The 23,843-nt window shown below is 42.0% G+C and overlaps 2 protein-coding genes across 6 annotated transcripts in view; one reads left to right on the forward strand and one right to left on the reverse strand.

Annotated features, from left to right (window-relative positions):
* Nucleotides 1-9,874, reverse strand: part of Zswim7 (zinc finger SWIM-type containing 7) — a 24,833-nt gene extending 14,959 nt beyond the window's left edge. For 3 of the 5 annotated variants that reach the window (XR_016538270.1, XR_016538269.1, XM_090349502.1), the window contains exons 1-4: nt 9,497-9,707; nt 4,426-4,447; nt 3,219-3,321; nt 18-122 (exon numbers count right to left, since the gene is read on the reverse strand). Coding sequence is in view for 3 of the 5 variants with exons in the window: in XM_090349502.1 (XP_090205628.1) it covers nt 18-122; nt 3,219-3,321; nt 4,426-4,447; nt 9,497-9,695 (429 nt within the window). In the remaining 2 variants the exon portion in view is untranslated. Of the gene's footprint in view, nt 1-17; nt 123-3,218; nt 3,322-4,425; nt 4,448-9,496; nt 9,708-9,783 lie in introns of those variants that run through there. The other 2 variants (XM_090349503.1, XM_090349501.1) reach the window with 2 other exon arrangements.
* Ttc19 (tetratricopeptide repeat domain 19) overlaps nt 9,778-23,843 on the forward strand; it is a 22,573-nt gene continuing 8,507 nt past the window's right edge. The window contains exons 1-7 of the mRNA XM_090349504.1: nt 9,778-10,007; nt 10,103-10,230; nt 12,291-12,401; nt 13,027-13,065; nt 14,269-14,325; nt 15,230-15,291; nt 16,486-16,580. Coding sequence (XP_090205630.1) covers nt 9,818-10,007; nt 10,103-10,230; nt 12,291-12,401; nt 13,027-13,065; nt 14,269-14,325; nt 15,230-15,291; nt 16,486-16,580 — 682 coding nt within the window. The 5' untranslated portion in view covers nt 9,778-9,817. The remainder of the gene's footprint in view (nt 10,008-10,102; nt 10,231-12,290; nt 12,402-13,026; nt 13,066-14,268; nt 14,326-15,229; nt 15,292-16,485; nt 16,581-23,843) is intronic.

The raw sequence follows: 23,843 nt of genomic DNA on the forward strand, positions 1-23,843 counted from the left end.
GCCTTTCCCTTCCTTACCAGTAGGCTGTCACTTTTCCGTAGCACTGAGAAGGCAAATGCAGGACAGGAACAGTAATGACAAGAAGCCAAACATGTGTATGTTTTACCAGAACTTCCAAGTACCTAGAAAGAAAAAAACTGACAGGATCAGACCCCATAGCCCACCCCGTCCCCGCCTGCCTCCCACTTCTAGTGACTCAGCACTGCAGACTGCATTAGAAAGAACTGAAGTATTTTATGCAAAGATGGAAACTGACTTCTTCCCCCCAGCATGCATGCTTCCATCTTGCTCTCTGCCCTTTAGGAAGAAGTTCAGGCTAGTTAAACCATTATCACAAAACATTTTGTTCCTATGCCTAGTGATTCATAGGGCTGACTTCAGAGCCATCTAAAGAGATGAAAGGGAAAGTTGCTCTCATCTACATTCTGATTGTGGGATTTCTTAACCTTTGGTTAGATTTGTTAACCAAATTGCATAGCATGTGTATCACTTCTAACACTTCCATCACCTACCTCAAGAAAGCATGGGAATAGGTGAAGAGTTGATAGCTAGGTCTTGGGATAGAAAAAGTAGGGAAGGGCTTTTGGAAAACATTTCAGAGTGAGAAGAGTAAATACAGGAAAGAACCTTGTGGAAGGGATGACTCAGCCGCTCAGGAGGGAGGACTCAGGAAAAGGCAAGCCCTGATCTGCCTACTTATCTAGCAGGATGGAAGGGAGAACACAGATAAGTGTGTGGGGGTGTTGATGGCAGTCACAAAGGGCTTCTTAAAAAAGAGAGAAAAAGTAAGATTTGAAGACTCTACTATCAAGTACCCAAAAGCTTTAATGAAAACCTCTCAGTGAGCTAAAACAAACCTTTTCTCCTTTCAAGTTGATTCATTTTGGGTATGTTATACTGATAGCTGGCTAACACAGAGCTTCAATCCTAATTTCCAAACTAGAAATACAAGATTATTATTAGTATCCAAGGGAAGCAGAAATAACCTAAGGGCTAGTTTTACAATGAACTGTCACTTACAAATATGCCACAGGGCCTTCAAATTAACTTAGGCTTTAACATGGCAATGTAAATGGAAAAGTCAAGTTTTTAAAAGAAAAATTGTAATGTCAGGTCAAGATGTACTCACTTCTCCTATAGAATAAGGCAATTGGTAAAATTAACTGTAGAAGAATGATAGAAGACACAGGTGTTATGATTTTGTTTTATGGGTCACAGGACACAGCCATTGTGGTGACTTTTTTTGACCAAGTTGGCAAAATTCATTGAGGGTTACTAGATGACCAGGAATGGCCAGTGATGGGTAAGATGATTACTGTACCCACCAAGGACTTTTAGATCAGTTTTAAATTGAATATTGAAAAGTCACATCTTATGTGTTTCTTATTGTAAGACCTTGGTATGTTATATAACTTGTCACAAACACCACTCATTATCCACAGAGATCTAATGTGCCTGGGAGACTTTCACTGGAGAGACAGCATTACAGCAGACTATTTCCACCAGCAGTCAAAGTGACATGAATGATCCTTGGATGCTCAAGCAATTACCAATGGGTAATATTTTAGAGTTCTTCCTTTAGTGATATCCCATATCCCATGTTTTTTTTTTCCCCCAGATTTCAATGTAAGGAGTAATAAGTCTCTATGATTCTGCACTAATCTGAGAAATGACTCAGGGGTTCCTTCTTGTTAGGAGTCAATTCATCTGAGTGCTACCAGGACTATGGTGAATAAATGCTTGGTGACTTAGAAATCAGGGTAAATTCCAGAGGTTCTCTTGTCTAATTCCTTCAAAGGTGGACTAAGATTAAAAGTCAACATTTCAACGGCTTGAGGCAATAAATACATTAGAGTATTTTAAGTTTTTTTCTTCTTTATCTAGTAGTGAACAATGAATGAACCCAACTTATCAGGCAAAAATCTACATTAGAAATGTTCAAAACTGGAAATTGACCTTAGGGATAATTTAATTCAATTCCTTTCCCCATCAATGGAAATGATCTTCTTTTACAGGAATTATTCCTAGTTCTTCCACTCATAGCCTGGAATGTTTCTCCCCCACAAAGAAATGAGATTTTAGAAAAGAAATATGTAGGAAAGAAGATAACTCAAGACAATGACTAGACTTGTAGAAACCGCTATGAAGGAAGTCTGCTATGACTTCAGTTACATTTCAAGAAAGGCAGCCCACCTCTGCAATCATCCATTCATAGGTACTGTGTGTGTGAGTGTGTGTGTGTGTGTGTGTGTGTGTGTGTGTGTGTGTGTGTGTGTGTGTGTGTTAGCACTGGGGCTTGAACTCGGGATCTTGAGTCTTTTCCCTCAAGGCTGGTATTCTACCACGTGAGCCACAACTCCACTTCCAGCTTTTTTCAAGCTAGTCAGAAATAAGAGTCTGGAAGATCTGTCTGCAAGAGCTGGCTCTCAAATCTTGGGTGTCCTGAGTAGATAAGATTATAAGTGTGAGCCACTGGTGCCTGGCTTAGTTTTTATTTTATGACTGTTCCAAGACTCTTAGGAGACTTTCGAGTTTCAAGCTGTATTATTTATTCTTCTGTTTGCCACCACTCTCTGGAGAAAAGGCTATTCATAACTGTCTTACTAAATATACACTGGCCATATGATTTGCATTAGCAAATGCAATGTAAATACCCAAGCAGAAACTTTTAAAATTGTAGCATATCATGTTCTTTTCTCTCTGCTATGACTTTTTAACAACGCTCCTCATATTACTTCACCAAATCTGGGGTCCTGAACAAATGTGTTTTGGAACAGAGCTGCAAACAGCTTTTCATCGACAAGTGGTGGTAAAACTCTATTTTTGTACATCTTTCGAATTTGGAGGTCACTGTTCTTGCAGCAGTACTTAGCCTCTCCTGATGACCTCTCTCCCTTCCGAAGTGGACCAAGTTTCTCAAAAGCAGCTCAGCAACAAAACGAAAAGTGAAAAGTAAGTCTATGAGGGTTGACCTGTGGGAATAAAGGTTGACTTACAGAAAGATAACTAGCTGGGTATCCAGTTGATGTGCGACATAACTTTTATTGCTATATGCAACTTCTGAATGAAACTAAATTCTTACAATATTACTAGACAAATCAAGCATCAAGTACTCCAGGAAATACTTCAAGAAGGTCACTAGCTTCCAGAGATTCATAAAGAGGTATGTGTCTTACGAGGTTTTTTTGTTAAGATCATCCCCACCTCTAAACATCTACCTGGTAAATACACCGTCCACTGGGCGATGAGATTGAAGTAACAGACTGCCGATCAACTAGGTCCAAAGCCTGGATGGCTGATGAGCCAAAGATAAACTTCAGCCTGGGAAATTCAAAAACTTCAGATTAGAGGGTCTGACCTTAGTCATCTCAGTAGCTTGATCTGAACAATTACCATCCTTGACTATTTTTTTTTTCTTAATGCTGGCAGTTGACCCAAGGACCCATGCACGCTAGAGAGCATTGTGGCACTGAGCTATACCCTCCACCTATTTATCCTTTTTTTGTTGGTATTGAGAGTAAATTATATTTTTAGATTTTGCAATATAAAGGAAGTATTTGATTTCTGTATTTCTAGATTTTTTGCTGGGAGGCTGAGGCAGGAGGATCATGTGGTCAAGACCAGCCCAGGCTACACAGAGAGAGCTTGTCTCAAAAACCAAATAAATAACCAGGAAGTGGCTCAAGGGCAGTGGCCATGAGCTGAAGAGCTCAGGGACAATGCCCAGGCCCAGAGTTCAAGTCCCACAACTGACAAAAAACAAAAAGCAAATAACCAAATAACAAAACCCTCCAAAAATTGAATTACTAAGACAACTGGCAATTTTTTTCTCTCTCTTAGGTAGATACATTTTCTGTAAATAACAACTGTCTGTAAAGATACATATGCTTCTAGTTTTTTTTCTCTATGTTATATATACTAATGGTTTTAGTTTTTTTTTTTATATACGTTAGTATAACAGTTACAGTGTCTCTGGTGACAAATAGGTCAATACAAGAATACCTTGTAGCTGGACAAGGTGGTTCACACCTGTAATCTTAGCTACACAGGAGGCTGAGATCTGAGGATCATGGTTCAAAGCCAGCCTGGGCACTAAAAAGTCCATAAGACTCATCTCTAATTAACCACCAGAAACCTGGAAGTAGAGCTGTGGCTCAAGGTTTAGGGCAGTAGTCTTGAGCTGAAGAGCTCAGGGACAATGCCCAGAGTTAAGTCCCATGACTGGTTAAAAAAAAAAGAAAAGAAAAAAAGAATGCCTTGTACTGTCCAATATAATGTTGACTATTCACTTGGAGACATTTTTTAACGATCACATGAAAAATATTGTTGCTAGTTTAAAATGTCAACAATTGATATGGTAAGAGTTTGGCTCTTAAAGTACACAAATGGTTAAACAATTATAAAGATGATAAAACATGTACTTACGATAAGAGATGCTCATCAGGAACTGTAATACAGAAATGGAAGCTCTTTAGTCATGTTAAATTAGCGACCAGAAACATAAAAATCTTAAAAAGACTGTAACCAAAAAGTCTATGTAAAATGGCGAGTTCTACCTACATTTTTTTTTGGCCTGTCCTGGGCTTGAGCTCAGGGCACTGTCCTTGGACTTTCTCAAGGCTAGAGCTCTACCACTTGAGCCTTAGCACCACTTCCGGCTTTTTCTAAGTCTGTGGTACCGAGGAATCAAACCCGGGTCTTCGTGCATGCTAGGCAAGCACTCTACCACTAGGCCAAACTCCCGGCCTCTCCACCTACATTTCTAATTGTATTATTTCTCCAAATTCCACTAAAACAATAATAAAAGGGTTAAAAAATAACCCCCCAGGGCCGGGAGTTTGGCCTAGTGGTTAAAGTGCTTGCCTAGCAAGCATGAAGACCCGGGTTCGATTCCTTGGTACCACATACATAGAAAAAAGCTGGAAGTGGTGCTGAGGCTCAAGTGGTAGAGCTCTAGCCTTGAGAAAGTCCAAGGACAGTGCTCAGGCCCTGACCTCAAGCCCAGGACTGGCAAAAAAAAAAAAAATAAAATAACCCCCCAGGGTTGAGAAAGATAGGGAGAAATAACAGCTAAGGTATGCTGGAAGTTGGAAGGAGAGTAGAAAATAACTTTGAAGATCTTAGAAAACAGATTTTTTTTTTTTTTTTTTTTTTTTTGTCATGGGGCTTGGACACTGGACCTGGGTGCTGTCCCTGAGCTCTTCAGCTTAAGGCTACCGCTCTACCCCTTGAGCCATGGTGCCACTTTCAGTTTTCTAGTGGTTAACTGGAGATAAAGAGTCTCCTGGCCTTTAGTGCCCAGGCTGGCTTTGAACCACAGATCCTTAGATCTGAGCCTCCTGAGTAGGTAGGATTACAGGCCTGAATCATCACGACCCACTATAAAAACAGAATCTTAAGAAAACAAACCATCAACCTGGTTATAATCCAGCATGTACTATTTCTTTTCTACATGCTTTCCTCAAAAGAAACCTTCAGAAACTGGTGACAACAGCTAGCTATGCAGGTGAGGATCAAGTACGGACACTGAAATGAGAAAGATTCTTTGAAAGGAACTTTAAGAAGAATTAGCCTTGGGCTGGGAGTTTGTCCTAGTGGTAGAGTGCTTGCCTAGCATGCACAAAGACCTGGGTTCGATTCCTCAACACCACATACATAGAAAAAAGCCGAAAGTGGTGCTGAGGCTCAACTGGTAGAGCTCTAGCCTTGAGAAAGCCCAAGGACAGTGCTCAGGTCCTGAGTAAGGTCCTAAGACTGGCAAAACAAAACAAAACAACAACAACAAAAACTACCCCTCCCTAACAGGGACAGTTCCTGCTGTTTTCCCCAGCATAGAACGATCCTAAGCAATCAGGCCTTCAACTACTTTTTCTTCATTATGAGATACTGGAGTTTGAACCCAAGACTTCACACGTGTTACACAATCATTCTACCAACCACTGAGCTACACAGTCTGCAATCAGGCTTCCCTGCTCAGGCAGGGGGCTGGAATCAGTCTTCACTTCGAGTCAGAATGTTTTCCCCAACAAAGTGCCTGTCCAAAACAATTACAATGACACTGACTATACATAAGCTCCTCCACACCCAGTCTCCTATTCTAACACATGACCAGACAACTAAAAATTACCAAACAAAGAAGACACAACAAAACAAATGAGAGCTAATTAAAGGAAAAAATTGCAGAGAGAAGAAAATTTCAGACACCTATCATTAATACTGTGAGAGGAAAAAGAAAACAAGCTAATACAAAATAGGCACAAAAGATAATAAGGGATCTTCAGAGGACAAAGTTACAAGTTAAAAACAGGACAGAAGAAGAAGCAAAACTACACGGAAAATCTAACAGATACAGCTGAAGGAAATAGAGAAAATGAACAAGATGAAATACAAGAGAGATAAGTCACTCAGAGAGACAATAAAGAACATTCAAATAGCAAGAATAAAAAAAACAGAGGGAGGGAATTCATCCAGTAAGCAATCAAGAAAGTTTACAGAATTGAATATGAACTGATAGCTTGAAAAGATCCACTGAGTACCCACATGGGAAAGTGAAAAAACAAAAATAAACCTTTGCAGAAGATTCAGAACACTGGTCATAAGAGAAAGATGCAGTTGGCCTTCCATATCCATGGATTCCCCATCCACGGATTCCATCAGCCTTTGATCAAAAACAGTTGAGGAGGTTGGGCACAGGCCTGTAATCAGTGAGCTGGGGGTCACTTTGGACTAAATAGACCCTTTTTCTAATACCTCCCTCCATGGAAACCAACCTATCCTTGTACTTAACATGTAGACTTTTTAGTCATTAGTCCCCTAAACATTCAATATATCTATATAGAGTTTACATTGTATCAGGCATATGAGTACACAGGAGGATATGTATAAGTATATAGGTAATATGCCATTTTATATAAAAGATTTGAATGTCAGTGGTATCCACAGAGTCCTGTGAGTAACCCTCCATTGATACCATGGGAGAAATATAATTCCAACATCCAGAGATAATAAAAATCATACACAAAAATCAGCAACACTAGACGCTAATGAAATTAGCTTCCAGATGTCTGGAGAAGTATTATTTCCAACATATAATTTAATACCTAAACAACCTATCAATTAAGTATGAGGGTAAAAAAACCAAACTAACTTTTTCAGACATGCAAAGCCTCAAAGACTGTATCTCATGCCTCCTTTTTAAGGAAGAAACTAGAGTATATGTTCCATAAAATAAGATATAAAACAAAGAAAAAATGCTCGAATATACTAGACATAAGGTCCAACAAGGTAAATAGAATTCTCAAGATTAGTGAATGGAGATCTCAGGATACAGCTAAGATTAGCTAATTCATACTAGGTAAGTCAAAGGCTCTAGGAGAGATTTCTCTAGGAAACTAAAACTGTAAAACACCTCATTCACCAGAACATTTTGTGTGGAAACTCAGGACAGGCAGGATTACACAGAAAATTAAGCAAGAAATCAAAGCTAAGATGATTATAACTCCAGGAAGACCAAAAAGTTACACAGGAAAAGTAATTCCAGCTTCCTGCATGGCTCAGCTATGACTATATTTCATCTTACAAGTATAAACTTGGGAGCCTGATTTAAAAATTACCACTGAAGAATTGGAATTAGGAAATGTGTCTGACTACCTAGAACCAAGATTTTTGAGAAAGCAGAAAAGTTCTGCTAGGCCAGGAATATTGCTCAGTGGTAAGAGTATCTGCATAGCATAAACATGCAAGAGCCTGAATTCCACCCTCATCACTGAAGAAAAACAAAATCAAAATTGTCAAATTGGTTCTACTAAAAACATGAATCAATGGCAGTGGTTCCAGTGTCTGAAGCATGGGTGTCAAGGGCACCTTTTAGGCCCAATTCAAGTTCGTCAGTGTATGGATTAATCCACTCTGGCACAGACCCCAGAGGTCTGGCAAGGCTTGTTGTGATGCTCATACCATTGCCAAATTTGACCATCAGTCTTAAGAGTTCAAGAAACACTGTTTGGGCTAACAACGTTTTGGCCTTTCTCCACCCTTTCTGAAATCAGAACATGATTTGAATGTCTAGTTCACCTAAAATTACCTTACTAAACACTTTAGACTGAAAGGAGAGAACAAAGGCTCACTCTTCTGTCTTTTCAAAACAAACTCAAGGGAGTTGAGGATTTAGCTCAGTAGAAAAGCAATGCCCTGAATTTCATCCTCAGCTCTGAGAAAAGAAAAGAGAAGGGGAAGAGAGGGAAAGAAAAGAACTCAAGGGGCTGGAGGTGTGGCTCAGTTGGTAGAATGCTAGCCAATGAGCAAAAGAAGCACTTGGTACTGAATTCAAGTCCCAGTCTGGGACAGACAGACAGACAGACACACACACACACTTAAAAAAAGGTGGGTGGGGGGAGAAACCCAAACAAATTCAAAGTTGCACAGAGTGCATAAAAACAAATTCATGGCCAGGGTGCTGTCCCTGAGCTTTTTTGCTTAAGTCTTGTGCTCTACCATTTGAGCCATACATAGCTCCACTCCTGGCTTTTTTGGTGCTTAACCGAAGATAAGAATCTCACTGACTTTTCTGCCAAGGCTGGTTGATCTACGATCCTCAGATTTTAGCCTCTGGAGTAGTTAGGATTACAGGCGTGAGCTACCAGTGATAGTCTTTAATTGGCACATTTGATGAGAAGTTTGATACTCAACTTTAAGATCACTTTCTTAGTGAACTTAGTGACATAGGTACAGAGCGCACTCTGCTGGCCAATGGAATAAAAGGCACTTGCACATTCCAGCAATTTTTGCATATGCATTTGGACTTTGTGACCATAAAAATGTTTATTTCCTAGCCGGGCATGGTGGCTCACGTCTGTGGTCCTAGCTCCTTAGGAGGCTGGGATCTGAGGATCGCGGTTCAAGGCCAGCTCTGGCACTGAAGTCTGAGATTTATCACCGATTAATCACCAGAAAACCGTTAGTGGCACTGAGGCTCAAGGAGTAGGGTAGTAGCCTTGAGTTGAAGAGCTCAGGGACACAGCGCTCAAGCCCAGGGTTCAAGTCCCACGACCGACAAGAAAAAAAAATTCATTTCCTGAGCAAAGTGCACGAGAGAATTAATTGCAAAGTTACCATCAGGGCTTTTAAAAAATGGGTAACAATCTTAACTCAAAATAGTGAGTAAAATAAAATCCACTTTCCTCCTTCCGGTTTGCTCCATGAAGGAGGAATGGACACAAGTTCTGGGTAACATACAACTTTCCTCTGACCAAACTGATTCCCTGCCTTTCAAGGTAGTGGACTTTGAACTCAAGACCTGGCACAGGCCACAACTCCAAGCCATCAGCCAAATGTCAGTAATTACTAATTCGCTAATTACTGACTGCGATCACTGTTTTACAACTGTGGGTTTTAGAGACAGAATTACATGGGATGCAGGGAAGGTGGAGGGGACCGCAAACCCTAGGCCTGGGGCGCCGAGGCCCACGCCCTCCCGCCACGCCCTGCGGCCCCATACTTCGCGCGCTCTCCCGCACCGCCGCGACCATCTCGCTTAGGAGCTCTTCCACCACTTCCGGCAGCACGACGGCCATGCCGCCGCGGGGTGCGCGCTCTTCGGCAAGCGCGAAGGCAACGCTGGAACGACCTGTGGAAAATTCCCGCCGACCGCCAGGGCGGAGCGAGACGGAATGACGTTGGCTTGCGTCACCGCGCATGAGAGACCCGCGACGGTGACGCACCTCGACGTCACCCCAAGGCCAATCCGGAGAGCGCTTCGTGCTGGGGGCGGGGCATCCGACTGACCCGGCCTGCAGTGCGCAGAGGACGCGGAGAGAGCATGTACAGGTTCTTCTGCCGCGGCTTGGGCCGAGGCCTCCTGCGGGCCGCGGGGAGGAGGAGGTGGTGCTGGGGCTGCTCCTCACGACTGCTCCCGGAGCTGGCTGGAGGGCCAAGACCCGAAGCGAAGGTGCTGCCGCCCAGAGTCGCGCTGCACCGCCGGGGCCCGGGCCTGCTGCCGCTGGTAGCAGGTGAGGGGCGCGGGCCGGGCGGGGCCGGGCGGGGCCAGGCGGGCGGGGGCAGGGGCGCGGGCCGGGCCCGGTGACCTCAGAGCCCCTTCCCGCAGCGCTCGCCTGGTTCTCAAGGCCCGCTGCGGAAGAGGAGGAGCGGCCGCCGGGCGCGGGCGGGGCTGCCGCCGAGGACGCGGCGGACGAGGCGGAGGCCGAGATCATTCAGCTGCTGAAGCGAGCCAAGGTGAGGTGGCTCGCGGGCGTGCGTCTGGTCGGGGCGGCCTTGCTTCGCTGAGGCGCTCGTTCCTTCTCCCGCTTGCCGCACCCAGGATGGAGCCTACGAGGGAAAAAATTACCTAGAATTAGGGGCTACATTCAGGCTGGTCTGCAAAGACCCGCAGCAAAACCGATCGGGACAGCACCTGGCATCTCTTCCCCAAACGCATTATTAAGACTGTTTTGCCTTAAAAAAAAAAAAAAAGAAAAGAAAGAAACCTAGCTGAAGTGGTATTTTTGTACGCTTAACTTATGGCGTCCTGAAATGCAATTTAGTTTTGGTTCTCTTCTAAGTTCGTTTTTTCTTCACGTCCTTAATACAAGTTTTCTTTCCAGTGTAGCTCATCTGTTCCATTAGGTTAAATTCCTTAGACTTAATGTCCGCAGTGTCTAGATTTGTATTCAAGGTCTGCTCTGTGTCGCTGTAAGGCCCTCTGCCACTCAGGCTTAACAGATCCCAAACTCTATATTCGCTATATTCACTTTGGGGGCGGGCGTGGGTGTGGGCATGCACCAGTACTGGAGTCTGAAGCTGGGGGTCTAGGTACTGTCCTTTAGCTTTTTTGGTCAAAGATAACACTGTAGGGCCGGGAGTTTGGCCTATTGGTTAAAGTGCTTGCCTAGCATGCACGAAGACCCAGGTTCGATTCCTTGGTACCACATACATAGAAAAAAGCCCGAAGTGGTGCTGAGGCTCAAGTGGAAAAGCTCTAGCCTTGAGCTCAAGCCCGGGACTGGCTAAATAAATAAAGGGGAATTAACTTTAAAAAAAAAATAAGATAACACTGTACCACTTGAGCCACACTTCCACTGCAGGCTTTTGGGGGGTGGTTAATTGGAGGTAAGGTTCTCACAGACGACCTTCCTACTCCAGTTGGCTTTGACCCATGGGTCCTCAGATCTCAGCCTCCTTAGTAGCTAGGATTCCACCACCCAACTTCCACCTTTACTTTCTTCTCTTTACTATCTCAGCCTAAAAACCTCATAGTTATTTTTTTAACTTGTACCTTACTACTGATCAAAATACACAGAACTAGCACCTTGTTGCCACTACATCCAAAATATTTCTCATCTGCTGCAGTAGTGTGTACTGTCTTTTTTGCCCCCCTCCTACTGTCCATTCTCCACTTAGCAACCCCGGGTGATGTTTTAGAAAATATAAATCAGATTGAGTGTGGTGGTACATTCTGGTAATCCTAGCACTCTAGAGGGTGAGGCAAGAGGATGATGAGTTGGAGACCAGTTTAGGATTGCATAGTGACACAGAGTCTAAAAACAACAAAAATTGTATCTCTTCCTTGCCTGAAAATTGAATGATTTCCCATTGCATTTATGATAAATCCAAACTCCTTTATTGCCTTGGTCTGCACAACTACCCAACCTTACCCACTCATTTGTCAGTGACCCTCTGGTTCACCATCACCTCTTCACATATCTTTTCCTTACATTTCTTCTGAAAGTGCCCTTTTGGAAGTTCTTCCTTTGACTCTTTCCTATCCTTCCAGCCTCAGTTTAACTCTCACTAATTGGGAAGCTTCCTAACTGCTGATATCACTCCTTTTATTGTTTTCTTTAAAGTTCTTCTCATGAGTTGTAATCAAGCTTATTTGTCCTACATAGTCATCTTCAGCTTGCAGGAAGAGAATGGAGGGTAAACAGCTCTCTTATAAGATTCAAAGATTGCTTATAGTCCTCTTTCCTGCATTGGTGGGTCAAAAGTGTTATATGGCCACACCTAGCTCCCAGTGAGGCTAGACTCACATAATGCTTGGGGCATAGTAGAGATTCAATAGATGGTTGATAAAGTAAGAAGTATTTCCTCCCCTCCTCTTTACTTTCTCCCTTCCCTCCTTCCTTTGTGGTATGGAGTTTTGTCCTTGCTGGTCAGGTGCTACCACTTGAACCATCTTGCCTCCAGCCCGTGAAAAGCTTCTCTCTGTACTGATACAGTGATATCTGTATCTGGTAACATGTAATGTGCTTTCCATATGTTTCATTTAGCGTTATTTCTTCGTCTTTGTTTTTTAGTTAAGCATCATGAAAGATGAACCAGAAGAGGCTGAGCTACTTTTGCATGATGCACTCCGCCTGGCCTATCAGAGTGATAACAAGAAGGCCATCACTTACACTTATGATTTGGTAAATCTTTGTTTTGTTTTTGGTTGTGGGGCTTGAACTCTGGGCCTGGGCGCTGTCTCTGAGCTCTTCAGCTCAAGGCTACCTCTCTACCACTTGAGTCACAGTTCTACTATTGGTTTTCTGGTGGTTAATTGGAGATAAGGTTCTCCGACTTTAGAGCTGGCTTTTGAACCCTCACATCTCAGCCTCCTGAGTAGCTAGGATTACTGGCATGAGTCGCCTGCACCCAGCACGGCAAGGTTTGGTAATTCTTTTAAGCCATCTAAGCTGCTGATAAAGGGTGAATACTAGGGAAGGTAAGAAATATAGATTAGGAAGTAGAACAATTCTTCCCTTGTTTTCATTTTTTTAACATGCTCCCCCCTAGAGTAGCTTACATTTCAGTCTAGAGCCAAAAGAAGTATTATATTTGTTTCTCTAGTGATTTATAGACCTTTTGGCTTGTTACCAATAGACTATATGCAACAAAGTATTTACTGTTCTTATCTTTGCATGGAGGTTAACTGGTAGCATATTTTCTCTGCTTTGAACTATTTCTATAGAGGGTGAAAGCAAAAGGAATGTTACTGTAAAGGTTTATAAGTTTGTATTTCAGACTAAACAACAATTTATGCTTTGTTTTCAGATGGCCAACCTAGCATTTATTCGAGGTCAGCTTGAGAATGTAAGTAATATCTCAAGAGTCCTCAAACAAGATAGAAATGTTTCTCTTTAATGCATTAGCTTGTAGGTAGACTAAGCTCTCTCTCTTTTTTTTTTTTTTTTTTTGCCAGTCCTGGGCTTGAGCTCAGGGCCTGAGCACTGTCCTTGGACTTTCTCTACGCTAGAGTTCTACCACTTGAGCCTCAGCACCACTTCTGGCTTTTTTTCTATATATGTGATACCGAGGAATCAAACCCGGGTCTTCATGTATGCTAGGCAAGCACTTTAACCACTAGGCCAAACTCTGACCCCTAGGCTAAGCTCTTGAATATATGTCAGGTAGGCATTTCTGCCTGGTTCAAAAGTCCAGGTTCCTCTGAGCTAAGTCCTCATGTGCATATATAAAAGGTGATGCACCTCCAGCTTGGAGGAAAGAGAACAAGAGTACTATACTACACGAAATATGGCATAAGTCCTGTTATAATGGCTCTCATTTGCAATCCTGGTTACTCAGGAATTGGAGATTAGAATGATTGTAATGAGACACAGCCAGCTCTCAATGAGAGCTTGATCATGTGACCACACAGCTGTAAGGAAGGCATATTAACTAAAAATGAGGGTTTCTTTAAAAAAAAAGATTGCGTGAATATTAGGGGTCAATTTGTAGTTTCAGCCACAGCAGTTTAGATGAGAAATTAGTATCTACACCTTCTACTCACCGTAGAGTGAGGTACACAGGATATTTTTGTTCATTCTTCACAAGGGTAGTTTTCCCAGTGTGTGTGTGTTGTGTGTATTTTTTTTTTTTTTTTTGCCAGTCCTGGGCTTGAGCTCGGGGCCTGAGCACTGTCCTTGGACTTTCTCAAGGCTAGAGCTCTACCACTTGAGCCTCAGCACCACCTCTGACTTTCTTCTATGTATGTAGTACCGAGGAATTGAACCCTGGTCTTCGTGCATGCTAGGCAAGCACTCTACCACTACGCCAAACTCCCGGCCCAATTCCCAGTATATTCTTGAAGACTGATAGAGTGGTACTTAGAATTCAGACTCAAGCTGGGCATGGTAGCCATGTTCATTTAATCCAGGAGTAGGGAGGTAGAGGCAGGGGGAAGTGAGTTTGTGACCACTCTGAATTAGATAGTGAGACTCAGTTTTAAAAGTATGTAAAGTCTAGGATTTCATAGATAGTTGGGCCCAAATAAAAAATCTTTTGTTATGCTTTTAGGCAGAACAACTTTTTAAAGCAACTATGAATTACCTGCTTGGAGGGGGCATGAAGCAGGTAAGGACATAGCCGCACACTTGTAATATCCCAGCCATTTGTGGACAGCTGAACCCCCCACACATACAGGCACCAGCACTCAGTGAACGGAGCTAGGAGTCAGTTTAATAACAGCACAGTAACTACTCTCCACCTTTTGGCTGATGGAGAAAATTCCCAACCTTCACTGGGGCTGAGCTTTTAAAGATAAATAAAAAAACTCAGGTGGTAGTCACCATATGATATCATCTTACCATGCCTATAGTCAACACCCATAAGGATGAAACCACATGCACGTGGTTGTAACCACTTACAGGTAGTTGAGCAGGTTAAGCTTTTTTTTTTGAGGGGGGGTTAGGAGTCGGTGATGGGGCTTGGACTCTGGGCCTGGGTGCTGTCCCTGAGCTCTTCAGCCCAAGGTTATTGCCCTTCCCCTACAGCCACAGTGCCACTTCCAGTTTTCTAGTGGTTAATTGAAGAGCTTCACAGTCTTTAGTGCCCAGGCTGGCTTTGAACTTTGCTCCTCAGATCTCAGCCTCCTGAGTAGCTAGGATTACAGGGGTGAGTCACTGTGCCAAGCTAGGTTAAACATTTTTACAAAAACAGTTTGGCAGCTAAGACTCCCAGGTTAATACAGTATTGTCTTCTTACAGAAAGTTTGCAAAATAGTTTTATTTCTGAAACTCCCTGCAGCCTCCAGCATGTGAGAGAAAAAAAAAAAAAGCCAACTTTTGGAATTTTCGTTTTTTTTCCTCCTAAACTCATATAAAAATGCTCAATATTTTTCTAAGTCAAAAAATCACAATTTTTGATTCTTGTAAATAAGTAAGGATTATGGCTATGAGGCCAAATCAGAAGTTGATCGAATTATATCATGACAAAATATCTTTTTTTTTTTTTTTTTTTTGCTGCTTTTTCGCAACAGGAAGACAATGCAATCATTGAAATCTCCCTGAAGCTGGCCAGTATCTATGCTGCTCAGAATAGGTACGTCTAGTCTGATCTAGGTATGGCAGTGGGCAGGAAGTAGTGTGGGCAGAACACCCTGATTCTGAGTTTGAGTCATCTGGATCTTCAAAAAAAACTGGATTGTTAATATTCAAACAGTTGTATACCATTTCTGCAATTATCAGGCCTTTACTTTTTTGAGGGGAGGGAGTCATGGGGCTTGAACTCGGCCTGGGTGCTGTCCCTGAGCTCTTCAGCTCAAGGCTACCATCCTGCGCCTGGGCCTGGGCACTGTCCCTGAGCTTCTTTGGCTCAAGGCTAGCACTGTACCATATGAGCTTTTTCTATGTATGTGGTATTGAGGATTCGAACCCAGGGCTTTGTGCATGCTAGGCAAACACTCTACCATTAGGCCACACTCCCAGCCCTGCTTTGATTTTTAATGACTACAGAGGTTGGTTCCAGAGGTTTGGGGTGACATCAGGCTGGGCATCATTATACCAAAGGTGCTCCTTGAGGTCAGAGACCCTGACACTGTTCACTGCTGCCCTAATCAGTAGCTTCTTCACTTAATAAGTAAATGCCTTTTCAGGCTTAAAACTATTAGTCATTCCTGTGAAAGAAACATTAAAGACCTACAGTTTGGGAGAAGTATTGAGCTATCAAAGCTTCCTCGAGGTTCCTGTTAGAACTTGAAAGCTGCAGTACAGGGGTTCCTGAGCCTAAGCATTCACTTGAAACTTGTTAGTGAGAGATGATGAGGGACTGCTGACTATGTAAGTTACAGAACTTTTGACAGTGTTTCTAGCTTTTTATATCTTAATTTATCTTTGATGACCTAAAAACAAAAGTTTCTGAGGACTGGGTATGGTGGTATATGTCTGTGATCCTAGTTCTATTGGAGGTTGAGATGGGAGGATTGAAGGTTATGAATAGCATGGGAAAAAGATTAGACCTTTGAAAGAACAGCTGGGTGTGATCTCACACATCTTTAATCCTGCTTAGGAACTAAGGTAGGAAAATAATAGTTAAAGCAAGCACTAAGGATGTGCCTCAAGTGGCAGAGTGCTCAAAGGCCTGAGTTCAACTTCTTTTCCAAAAAAATCCCCAAAACTCCAACTTGTGAGAAATGGCATCTCAGAAAGACATGTGGCAGCATTTCTTCTCTTAATGTTTAAGCCTGTGCCAAGAAAATAAGGGTAAGACAGCTGATTATTGATACTCGCTTCACAGACAAGAGTTTGCTCTTGCTGGATATGAATTCTGCATTTCAACTCTGGAGGAAAAAATTGAAAGAGAAAAGGAATTATCAGAAGACGTTATGCCAGGTAGGAAACCTGACTCTTAGGGACATTATGTTTTCTGTGCCAAGGTCTGTATCATTATACTTTAAGAAAGGTGTAATACTGGCTACTCAAGAGGCTGAGATCCTGCTGGCTTCAAACCTCAATGCCTTACACTTCAGACTCCTGAATAGTTTAGGATCATAGGTGTGAACCACTAGCGCCCAGCTGAGCCCACCTTTTATCAAAGACACAAAACCTCGTAGTTATTTCTGAATCATTATTAGTAGCTTTAAATCACCATCTCCTATTTCCCCTTGGCTTTTGTGTTCTCTAAAAAGCCTGGTCTCTTCCTTCCCTGATACCAAGTCCAAGCTAGCCTTGGGCTAGCTTCGGTACTCTTGTTTCTCTGTTCTCTTGCCCTGGGAGTTGACACATTGTCCCTTACCTTTAATTATTAGATTTACACCTTCAGCCGAACCTACATTTAAGTAGACTTAAGGGAATGATTCCTCTCTAACATCTTTATCCAAAATGGACCTCTTGATTTTGTGACTTTCCCTTATCAAAAAACGGTCAAGATGTCATCTGTTTTGCTCATTACTAAGTCCTTAATACCTATACCCATGGTAGGCTTATGTTAAACTTTAGTAATTACTGAGTAAAAGGAATGAGCTGAGACTGGGAGTTTGGTCTAATGGTAAAGTGCTTGTATAGCATGCATAAAGACCCAGGTTCCATTCCTTGGTGCCATATACATCGAAAAAAGCTGGAAATGGTGCTGTGGCTCAAGTGGTAGAGCTTTAGCCTTGAGAAAACCCAAGGAGAGTGCTCAGGCCCTGAGTTCAAGTCCCATGACTGGCAGAAAAAAAAAACTAAATGAGCTCAGTAATTTCTAAAAGAATGAAGAAAAGCCTCAGTAAAGACAAAAAAGTAAAGGCATGTGGAAATCAGTGCAATGTGGACGTCAAGGGGGAAATCTGTGGAAAGGTCTAGCTCCTGGGCATGTGAAATGTGAAGCACTCACATCCTCTCTGTCCTTTCAAGCATTGATACTAGTTTTTCTTTTTTTGTAGTCGGTCGTGAAGCTTGAACTCTGGGTCTGGGCACTGTCCCTGAGCTCAGGCTACCACCCTACCCCTGGAGCCACAGCACTACTTCCAGTTTTCTAGTGGTTAATTGGACTTTAGTGCCCCCAGCTGGCTTTGAACTGGGATCCTCAGATCTCATCCTCCTGAGTAACTAGGATTATAGGCGTGAACCACCCCATCTGGCTCCAGTTCGAGTTTTTGAGTGGTTAATTGGAGATAAGAGTCTCACTCTGGCTTCAGTTCGGTTTTTTGAGTGGTCAGTTAGAGATAAGAGTCTCGGGATTTTTTTCTGCCTGGGCTGGCTTTGAACCAGGATCCTTAGATCTCAGCCTCCTGAGTAGCTAGGATTACGACGTGAGCCACCAGCACCCAGCAGCAACAGTAAGTTTTTAAAAGGTATTAAGATAACCCATAATCTGAGCCACCAGCAGCAACATAGTTTTTAAAAGGTATTAAGATTGCCCATAATCTTACTAGTAAGAAAGAGCTGCTGTTACTTTTTTACGTGTATCTTTTTAGGCTTCCCTTTTCTGTATGCTATTTACATTTCAAAGAATAAATTAGAAAAAATTGCCATCAGTCTCTGGCAGTTTTTCACTAGGAGCTAATTTTTCTTTTTAATTTCTGCCGTTAAATACATAGTATATAAAAAAATGAAATTGTGGGGCCAGGAGTTTGACCTAGTAGTAGATTGTTTGCTTAGCATGCATGAAGACCTGGGTTTGATTCCTTGGTACCACATAGATAGAAAAAGCCAGAAGTGGTGCTATAGTTTAAGTGGTAGAGCTCTAGCCTTGAGAAAACCCAAAGACAGTGCTCAGGCCCTGAGTTAAGCTCCAGGACTGCCCCTCCAGCCCCCAAGCATGAAATGGTGCTGGGCACTGGTGGCTTAGCCTGTAGTTCCTAGCTAATCAGGAGGTTGGGATCTGAAGGTCATGGTTAGAAGCTAGCCCAGACAGGAAAGATTTTGAGACTCTTATCTGCAGTTAACTACCCAAAAAGTTGAAAGTAGAGCTCAAGTCGTAGAGTGCTAGCTTTGAGCAAAGAAGTTTGGGGACAGTGCTTAGGTGTTGAATTCAAACCTGACCACTGACAAACACACACATATACATACACATACACAATTGCATTATAAGACTTAGGATAACTTTCTTTGCCACACCATCCATCCATCCATCCATTTATTTTTGTGCTAGTCCTAGGGCTTGAACTTGGCCTGGATGCTGTTCCTGTGTTCCTGACCTTTTTTTTAAAAGTTATTTATAACTAGCATTCTCTTGAGCCAACAGCTTCCCTTCTGGCTTTTTGCTGATTGATTAGAGATAAGAGTCTTACAAAATGGGTACCAAGACATGTGAAAGGGTATCAATGTACGTGAATTAATGCACCTTCTATCTGGCAAATATCATGTAACCCTTTTACTAATTACAATTTAAAAAAAAAAAAAAGAGTCTTACAGACTTGCCTGTCCAGGATATCTTTGGACTGTGATCCTCAGATCTCAGCCTCCTGAGTAGCTAGGATTATGGGTGTGAGCCACCGATGCCTGGCAACCCATTTATCTAATTTTAATATTTAAAGAAAATAGTAAAATTGCTATTTATTGGTTCAGTGTTTTTGGAAACTATTGACTTAGGAAAGTATGAACATTGAGCTTAGTTTTTGTTTGTCTGCATTATGAATATATAAATAATGTTAACTACTGTTCCAACAAACCTGTATAGTTACATTTTCTAATTCTATATGAAATCTTTTCACTGAAATTAACTCACTTTTTTGTTTGCATGGTGTTTATGTGACAGGCTCTTCATTTCACCATAGAACTTTATTTTTTTGAGTGCTAGGGTTTGAGCTCAGGCCTTGAACCTGTTAGAGAGCCCCTTAGTCTATTCTGCTTTTCTTATTTTAAAAATAGGATTCTGTGTTTTTGCTGTATCTGGCTTGGTCTATGATCCTATTTACCTTATCAAATAAGATAACAAACCCATCCACTATGCTCAGCTTTTTACTGCTTGAGATGGAGTGTCACAAATTTTTTTGATCAGGCTGGTCTTGAGCCTCAATCTTCCCTGTCTCTGCCTCACTAGTAGCTGAAATTTCAGGTGTGAGCTTTTGTGTCTGGCCTTTTTTTTTCTAAGCTTTCCTGGTGTTCTAGGGCACTTGTTGCTTCTCATGAGTATATCTGGCTACCAGCATTCATTCATCTCCCTTTTATGTGTTTAGTCACTTCATGCTTTTTCCTTTGCTTTGAATCTCCCACAATTTTTTTGGCGGGGGGCAGGTAGGTTGTAGGGCTTGAACCCAGGGCTTTGGTGCTATCCCTGAGCTTTTACTGCTCAGGGCTAGTGCTCTATCACGTGATCCACAGCTCCACTTCTAGGTTTTTTTGGTAGTTTAGTGGAGATAAGAGTCACAGACTTTCTTGGCTGGTCTGGCTTTGAACAGAGATCCTTAGGTCTCATCCTCTCAGTAGCTAGGATTACAGGCATAAGGCACTGGTGCTTGGCTTCACAATTTTATTTTATTTTATTTTTTACCATCTCTTACCTCCCTTGATTGTATTTTATGTTTTATTATCTTAATAGAGTTATATCTTTTTTTATCCTTTAGCTTTCATTGTAAGTGTATTTGGGAAGGAGTAGAGGTGAATAATATGGCTCAATCCAGAAGAGTAAATTTGCATTGAAGTTCAGGCTTCTGTTAGTGGACATCAAGGTAGCCTTGAAATCTGGGGTGGTTCAAAGTATGTTCTTGGCACTGAATTTCTTTTATTAAAATTAGCACATTGTGGACCGGGAGTTTGGCCTAGTGGTAGAGTGCTTGCCTAGCATAAACGAAGACCCAGGTTCTATTCCTTGGTACCACATACATAGAAAAAAGCCAGAAGTGGTGCTGAGGCTCAAGTGGTAGAGCTCTAGCCTTGAGAAAAGTCCAAGGACAGTGCTCAGGCCCTGTGCTCAAACCCAGGACTGGCAAAAAAAAAAAAAAAATTAGCACATTGTTAGCTGGGCACCAGTGGCTCCTATAACCTCGAGAGGCAGAGGATCACAGCTCAGTGATGGCAGAGGCAGAAAAAGTCCCTATGAAACTCTTTACCTCCAATTAACCACTCAAAAACCAGAAGAGGCACTGTGACTTAAGTGGTAGAGCACTAGCCTATAGCATAAAGGCTCAAGGACAGCACTCCAGCTGTCCCTGAGATCATGCCCCACAGCCAACCCATCCCCCCCAAACAAAAAATGTAGCACATTTTAGCTCCTAATCCTAGTATTCAGAAGTACTCAGAAGACTGAGACAGAGGATCATAAGTTTGAGACCAGCCTGAGCTGCGTATGATGAGACCCTGGCAAAACCTAAAACCAAAACAAAAAGCACATTGAACCATTGATGGATGTTGCCAGATTGCACTTGAAAGGACTTTTTATTTACATTTTCTGATTTTTGCTACTTCATGACTTGAGTCAAATGAGTTAATATCTAATTGCTTTTGATCTCTTGTGGGACTAAGAATAATCTTATTCTATATTTAGAGGGATTGAATTAATTTACTTAAAGCACTTAGAATAATGTTTGATAACATAGTATCTTCTCAGAAAGTGTTAACTATTAGTTTTTGTTGACTACTTTTTTGCCAGTCCTGGGCTTGAACTCAGGACCTGAGCACTGTCCTTGGACTTTTCCCAAGGCTAGAGCTCTACCACTTGAGCTTCAGCACCACTTTCGGCTTTTTTCTACGTATGTGGTGCTGAGGAATCAAACCCAGGTCTTCGTGTATGCTAGGCAAGCACTCTACCACTAGGCCAAACTCTGGCCTTGTTGATTACTTTTTATAAGCTTCTTCAGCTTTGTTATATGACAATATCTTGTGTTACTCTTGCTTGTTTGTTTGTTTGTTTTTTTGGTGATAGTCAGTGAGAGAAGCTTATTATTTGTCCTTCATTTAAGGCTATCAGCCTGTGGGTTCCCCTCCCTTTATTTGTAACTACGAAAGTGATTTTTTTTTTTCTTTTTTTTGCGGGTCATGGGGCTTGAACTCTGGGCCTGGGTGCTGTCCCTGAGTTCTTCAGCTCAAGGCTACTACTGCCTTACCCCTTGAACCACAGCTTAATTTCCCTTTTTCTAGTGATTAATTGGAGATAAGAGTCTCACGTTCTTTAGTTCCTGGGCTGGCTTTAAACCACGATCCTCAGATCTCAGCCTCATGAGTATCTAGGATTACAGGTAGGAGCCACCTTGCCCGGTGATTTTTTTTTGTTGTTGTTTAACAGAAAGGGATTGTGGAAGTAAGAGTTGTTGTAGAGTGTTAAGAGTTATGAGAACAGAGCCAGTTGCTAACTCATGCCTGTATTCCTAGCTACTTGAAAGGCTGAGATTGGAAGGATGTTGACTTCATGAGACTTAGTGTTAGGATTAGATAAAAATTCACTTACATTTATTTATTATTAATCTTGAATAAATATTTGAGTGGCTGTTTTATGTCAGGTCTTGTTTGAAGATTTGAGAAGCAGCACAGAAAGCAAAAGTCCTATGTCTAATTTATTAGGCACCAAACTATTAATTCATTGCTGTTATCTAGAGCAGATGAGGCTTGCTTGAAGGTTGCTTGGTAATATTTACTGTTGATAGTTTGTAGAGGTTTATTTCTGATACGAGATTCATAGTTTCTCTTGTCATAACAGTATTGTATTGTTACAAGAGGAATTCCTGTATTTCATGAGATGTTATTTTCATAGGAAAAACTTGTATATTTTTCTAATTTTTATTTTTACTTTTTTGCCAGTCCTGGGGCTTGAGCTCAGGGCCTGAGCACTGTCCTTGGGCTTTCTCAAGGCTAAAGCTCTACCACTTTAGCCACAGCAACACTTCCAGCTTTTTCTATGTATGTGGTACTGAGGAATCGAACCTGGGTCTTTGTGCATGCAAGGCAAGCACTCTACTACTAAGCCAAACTCCCGGGCCCTATTCTAATTTTTAAAATTTGAGACTGTTGCCTTGTGTAGTCCAGGCAAACTTGGCCTTCCCAAGTGATAAGATGATAGATATGAGCAATTATGGGAGGCTATGGCATTGTATTTTTAGGCATAATATATTTGAGCTGGGTGCAGTGACTCATGACTATAATCCTAGCTTCTCAGGAGGCTGAGATCTGAAGATCATGATTTGAAGCCAGCCCAGGCAGGAAAGTCCATGAAACTGTTATCTTCAATTAACCACCAGAAAACTGGAAGTGTCACTGTGGTGGGATGCTAGCCTTGAGCATAAGGAGGCTCAGGGACAGCACCCAGACCCTGAATTCAAGCCCTGCAATTTGACCAGAAACACCCAAAAGACCATAATATACAATATGTTTTGAGTATATGAGATTACATTCCTTTTCCAGTTTTTAGTTTGTGGATTTCTTTAAATTAGTAAAAGATTTTTGCATTCTTTTCTCCTCTTCCTCTGGAACATTTTTTTGTGTGTATATGTGGGGGTCATGGGGCTTGAACTCTGGCCTGAGCCCTGTCCCAGAGCTCTTCAGCTCAAGGCTACTGCCCTACCCTTGTGCCAAGCCCCACTTCTCATTTTCTAGAGGTTAATTGGAGATAAGAGTCTTAGGTCCTTTTGTGGCTAGGCTGGTTTTGAACCTTGATCCTCAAATCACAGCCCTCTGAGTAGCTAGGGTTACAGGCGTGAGTCACCATGCCTGGCTCATTTTGTTCATTTTTGTATTGTAATAATTAAAATAACATGAGTGCTTGAAGTCTGGAACCCAGGTTTGAATCCAGGAGCTGCCACTACGTACCATTGTTACTGTCATTATGGATAAGTTGTTTTAACTCCTCTGTTCTCAATTTCCATATCAGTACATTAATAATAGAAACTTCCTTATTGGATTATTATCAGAATTAAACCCTGACACTGTGACACAACACTATGTAAGAATTTTTTTTTTTTTTTTTGGTTGTGGGGTTTGAACTCTGGGCTTGGATGCTTTCCCTGAGCTATTGAGCTGAAGAGAGCTCTATAACTCTACTCCTTGAAACAGCACCACTTCTGGTTTTCTGGTGGTTAATAGGAATTGAAAATCTCACAGACTTCAGTGCCCAGGCTGGCTTTGAACTGTGAACCTCAGATCTCAGCCTCCTGAGTAGCTAGGATTATTGGTGTGAGCCACCATGCCCACCTACTATGTAAGAATTTTATGTAATGTTAATATAAAAATGAAATTTACTAG

This window comes from Megascapheus bottae, chromosome 17 (assembly GCF_031878675.1).
Source record: "Megascapheus bottae isolate mThoBot1 chromosome 17, mThoBot2.hap1, whole genome shotgun sequence".
Taxonomy (NCBI): Eukaryota; Metazoa; Chordata; class Mammalia; order Rodentia; family Geomyidae; genus Megascapheus; species Megascapheus bottae.